Consider the following 5709-nt stretch of genomic DNA (forward strand, 5'->3'; position numbering starts at 1 on the left):
AAGATTCATTATTAAAATTTACAAAGTGGAATATATCAGAAAAATATTATTTAAACCAATTTAGAGACATTCCTGTAATGCCAATATCATATTCAAGTTTCTGTAATAGAATATTATGATCAACTGTATTTTATACAATTTCTTCCATTTATTTTTCATTTAAAATGCTTTTTCTTTATGATTGTTTACAGTTGTCATCTGTGTTCTTTGTGTTCTTTGTTTAAAACATGTCTCTTGTAAATGAGTCCTCCAGGCTCAGTGAGACTAACCTATATAAATAAAGGTTGAATTGAATTGAATCATTTAAAGATCAGAGATAAAAACTGTTCCCTGAAAATGTTCAAGAACAGGAAATGAAAAAGACTTTCAAAAAGTCTGGTGAGCTGCTGACCAGGACCACATTAAAAACAAGAGTACCTCATGTGGCACATTGTACACCCATCAGCAAAGTACTGAACAACAACAACACAGTAATCTATAGCAATGGCCCAGACAAGCAAAAACCTTTTACCTTGATTTATGGCCTTGACCTTAGAGGTGAGGTGATGAAAAGTTCACGCAGCAACACCATCTAATGATGATGCAGATGTGTCTGAAGTTTTGTTAAATTATCTTGAGCAAGCTAGAGGTTATTCAGAAGCCCTTCGATGGGCGTATAATAAAACCAGTTGTCTGGCTGCTTGGAAGGTTTCCAGTTTGAGAATACCTGCTCTGGTTGTGCTCTCCTCACTGTAGCTTTATTTAATCAATATTGGCGTACCACAGAGTTCTGTACGAGGACATTCTGTTTGCAAACATTCCATTTTGCAAAACAAAGTGCATTAATCAAAGCAAAAATAAGTTTAGGAGTGTTATATTTTGATCAAGGCGTAAACATTTTGAAAATGTATGTAAACAAGAGACGTGCACGCCCAGGGGACTGGTTTTATGACATTTATTCTTTCTTTCACAGATCGTGAGAACCAGTCAATGCTGATCACGTAAGTCAGTCTCAGTTATATTAACATTAAATCCAAATAATTTAGATTAACTTATTGTAAAAAGGAAAAGGAGTTTGATCAGGAAACAAACCCTTTTCATTGGAAATTAAAGACAAGTTGCAAACTTCTGGCAATCGCAGCAGCTAAACAGACGTTTACAATAAATCAGGTTTTTAAATGTCCCACAGCGTTCTAGTTTTCAACAAAAACATTTCGGTTTTTTCTTTACTCATTTCTGTCAAATGCAAAACTAAGACCCAAACAGATACAAAGAGTTTGATGGAAAAACAAGTTGTTGTTTTAAATCAAACTGTTGCGTCTTTTCTCTTTAACCGACAGTTTTTGTTGAAGGAGCTCGTTGTCGTCTGAATCCTTGAAACGTTTTATGCAGCAAAAAAGATGAAAATCTTATTAAAGCATCCTTAAATGTCAGAGTTTATTCTTTCTTATTGAAAACCGAGTCTGATATCAAGTAGGTAACAAACCCAACTGCAGCTCCCATCCCACTGCAGAGATGTGAAATGAACAACTTTCAATAAATCACAGTGACTTTACTACAAAATACAGAATTAAAGGGGAGCTGTTGAATCAAGGTGGCTCCAAAATGTGCGTTTGTCTTTTAAAGCAAATTCATTTCACAAACGGACAAACTGAAAATGTTGGCAGGAGCACGAACTTTATTTTGAAGAATAAAATAAAATGTACAATTACAGCAGGCTACACTGGAATAAAATGTATTTGACCAAGTTAAAGCATGTGGCCTTTTGATTTTACTGTAGTATTTGAGTCGATGCACGCGAGTTGTTTAACTCTGAATGTTTTCTTGTGGTGTGATCAGGGGGGAGTCGGGGGCGGGTAAAACCGTCAACACCAAGCGGGTGATCCAGTACTTTGCCATCATTGCTGCTTTGGGGGACAATGTGAAAAAAGCAGTAAGTTGTTTAGTCTTTAACGAGTTGTTTTCAGAATAAGAAAACGTCCGGCCCTGACAGGAAGTCTGTTTGTTGTGTTCTGCCTGTGTTCTCAGGGATCTTTGGAGGATCAGATCATCGAAGCCAATCCAGCCATGGAGGCGTTTGGCAACGCCAAAACCATTCGAAACGACAACTCCTCTCGCTTCGTGAGTTCACTGAAGTTCAGCTAATATTTGACGCTGGAGCCGAGGAGAAGTTCTATAAAGATGGAGGTTTGTGTTGATTGATCTCAGGGAAAATTCATCAGAATTCATTTTGGGCCGACGGGGAAGCTGGCGTCTGCCGACGTCGACATCTGTGAGTTTTTAAATTACTTTATTTCCTTCATCTTTTGATCAGTACCTTTGGCCTGGCATTGATGTGAACGTCCCTGCTGAGGGACAAGTCAAGTTTTATTCTATTACTTTAAAGTATCATCAGAACCGTGGTGGTAGAAACTGAACACTTGGGCTCTGGAGAGAAAGCCCAGCTTCGTCCAAGATGTCTTTGTCCAGGACTTGTCAGCTGGTTGAGCGTTTGCTCACGTGTTAACGTTGAGAACATCAGGAGGTTCTGCAGTCGCCTCAGAGGGTTGCTGCTCACAAAAGAAGGTTCTTGTGTTTGTTTTCATCAGATCTTCTGGAAAAGTCCAGAGTTGTGTTCCAGCAGCCGGGAGAGAGAAGTTACCACATCTATTACCAGATTTTGTCCAATCACAAACCAGAACTACAAGGTAACTGCACCGACACCATAATCTGATTATGAATACACAACCACACAAGATAATCCAGCCTGGGGTCAAAATATAATCACAAAATTCTCCGTTTATAATCCAACAGCCCAACGATTAAGTCACAAACACGGATCAGATGCTGCTTCCTGTTGGTTTGTTGACCACAAACTGTTCAAAACTGAACAATCTTCCACTTCCTGTGCCAAGAAACAGAAGAAAGATCATTAAATTAACATGAGGGATGAAATAAGACTAGTTTTGACAGGACTGATGAGCTTCTGGCTAGTCTGTGCAATGCTAAAACCAAGGTGGATCATCTTCGCCTCACAGTTGCGTGGCATTGTGGATAAAAAGTTGTGTTATTTAAAAAACGAAGTTCCTCTGTGGTGCTGTCGGTTTAGATCCGAGTCACTAAAACATCCACAGATTTGTTTTTAGCGTGATTTTATCATTTGTGTTGCAGACATGCTGCTGGTCACCACCAACCCCTACGACTACCACTTCTGCTCTCAGGGCGTGACCACCGTGGAGGGCATCAACGACGGGGAGGAGCTAAACCTCACCGACGTAAGACAAGCTCCTCCAACTGACTCTTAAAACAACTAACTCTGAACTTTAACCTTCAGAAAGTCTTAAGAGGGAAAAAAATCAACTACGTATTTTTGTTCATATTTTTATTGAAAATTTTGTTGTTTTTTCAAACACCTGATCAGTTCTAAAACTCTTTTTAAACTTCTTTAACTTTGTGTTAAAACGATATCATGAACTCTGTCACTATTAATCCTTAAAGGAAAAATGGACCCATTAAAACCCATTCTAAATGTATTTTTAATCCTTTAAATCATACTCAGAACGCTCAGTTTATTTTTTGTACGTCAATCCCAATACTCTAGATTTTTATATTCGCTCACTACGTGTTGCTCTATTTTCATATCTCAGGGTTGCCAGGGGGCTTTAATTTTCTGTTTTGTTCCACCTCATGTACCACATGTGATGTGAATGAAAATAAAGTCACCTTGAGCCTTAGAGGGACTTCTTAAAACATCAGGTTTTTTAAGTCAAAAAGTCCATATGCCCCAAAATGCAATAAAAAAGTTAATGTTTTAAAACTGAATTGCAGAGTTCTGTAAAACTGTACGCTGTTAAAATGCTAAATTATTTTTTTTTTTTTTGTCATTTAAATGTTTTATTATTTTTCATATTTAAAGATCGAGACACATTTCAACTAGATGGTGTAAAGGCGGTGCAGCCGGCCCAGGACCCAAAAGTCCCAGGTTCGATCCCCGGTCACTGCACACCTGGTGGTGTCTCTGGGCAGCACACCTCATCCCCAAAATGGCCCGGGCGCCTTCAGTAGCTGCCCACTGCACCACCTGGTGGTGGATGGATTAAATGCAGAGACTAATTTCGCCATTGTATGGAAACATACAGTGCTGACATTGTGATGACATTATTATTATTTTTATTATTATTATTATTATTATTATTATCTAGTTTATGTCAGACAAGAATAATAGTATTTTTCAGCAGGTATGGCTTATTTTTAGACTTATTTTTACCCACAGGAAGTGATTGTCATAAAGTTTAAGGATCATCAAACTCCTCCCATCTGCACTCTAACAAACTCCTCCCTCTGTACTTGAATAAACTCCTCCCCTTGGCACTTTAAGACACAAACTCCTCCCACTCTGTGTGCAGCGCGCCATGGACACACTGGGCTTCACTCCTGAGGAGAAGTATGGCTGCTATAAACTGGTTGGAGCCATCATGCACTTCGGCAACATGAAGTTCAAGAAGAAACAACGAGAAGAGCAGGCCGAGGCCGACGGCACTGAAAGTACGACAAATTTAATACATCATAAGAGTCGCTTTTATTAAAAAACACAAATGTAACCAGCACTGCTTTTTCTGCCTAAATAATATTGAAAATTGTCTATTAATATTTAGAAGAATAACAAAAGAATTATATATATATAATTTTTCTTTAATAATCATTTTAACTTTAAATCGTATATGTAAACAAGTCAGGGCAGATTTTAAACCAATTTGTGATCAGCGGTTTTGTTTACAACATTATTATTTTTGATATTCAGGATCGAGGCTGAACTTTCAATTTCATAACATTTGAGAATAAAGTTAAACTTATTTAACTGTAGTCTCAAGTTCTTCTATTTATATTTATTTATAACTCTAAAGTAATGATACCTGTAAAGTCTTAGCTGCTTTCTGTTTGTGTAAAGAAACGTTAAAAATTAATTAGCAGGTTATTAATTAGCTCAAGCCAGCAGTATGCTGTAAATAGTTTGTTCAGTCCCTGAGACGACGTCTGTTGTGACTTGGTGTTTTATAAATAAACTGAATTGAATTAAATATTGCACCAGCTATCATGATAACTCTTATAGCTTGCTGCAAACATTTGTTTTAAAATAGTGTAACCTTGAAAACTCAAGACAGTTGTAGCTCCTCTGGTAGACAATCTATGACTGACTGACTTATCCTCTGGATAAATGCTCAACGAATCGGTCGCATCTTTCTTTAACGAGCACAGACGTTCAGGTGAAATCCACCTCGGCGACCGTAGACTCTGAGCAACAGTCCATCTAGTGATGATGCAGATGTGTACAGATGTGTCTTGTTAAATTATCTTGAGTGGACCAGAATGTATGGGCAGGACCAGAGAAAGTTTATGGACTCAAACTATACCATAATACGTCCTGCCTCTGAAGGGCAGACTAAAATTAATTGAACCGTAGGAAAAGTATGACAGAAAAATGTGTTGACACGTGACTTGTTGACACGTGACTTGACACCATGACTTGTTGACACGTGACTTGACACCATGACTTGTTGACATGTGACTTGTTGACACCGTGACTTGTTGACACCGTGACTTGTTGACACGTGACTTGTTGACATGTGACTTGTTGACACTGTGACTTGTTGACACTGTGACTTGTTGACACGTGACTTGTTGACACGTGACTTGTTGACACCGTGACTTGTTGGCACGTGACTTGTTGACACGCAACTTGACACCGTGACT

At 38.3% G+C, this 5709-nt stretch overlaps 1 protein-coding gene across 1 annotated transcript; it reads left to right on the forward strand.

The window, feature by feature from the left end:
• Nucleotides 1-927: 927 nt before the first annotated feature.
• On the forward strand, nt 928-4503 carry LOC119429560 (myosin-7B-like; the record flags this gene model as incomplete). Its single annotated transcript, XM_037697168.1, has 7 exons — nt 928-980; nt 1819-1924; nt 2008-2100; nt 2188-2251; nt 2568-2666; nt 3130-3233; nt 4365-4503. Coding segments are annotated over exons 1-7 (658 nt in total), but the record flags the coding sequence as incomplete, so codon positions are not given.
• Between the last annotated feature and the right edge of the window lie 1206 nt (nt 4504-5709).

Source organism: Nematolebias whitei, unplaced genomic scaffold, assembly GCF_014905685.2.
Source record: "Nematolebias whitei isolate Nwh7 unplaced genomic scaffold, NemWhi1 Nwh_scaf_2682, whole genome shotgun sequence".
Taxonomy (NCBI): Eukaryota; Metazoa; Chordata; class Actinopteri; order Cyprinodontiformes; family Rivulidae; genus Nematolebias; species Nematolebias whitei.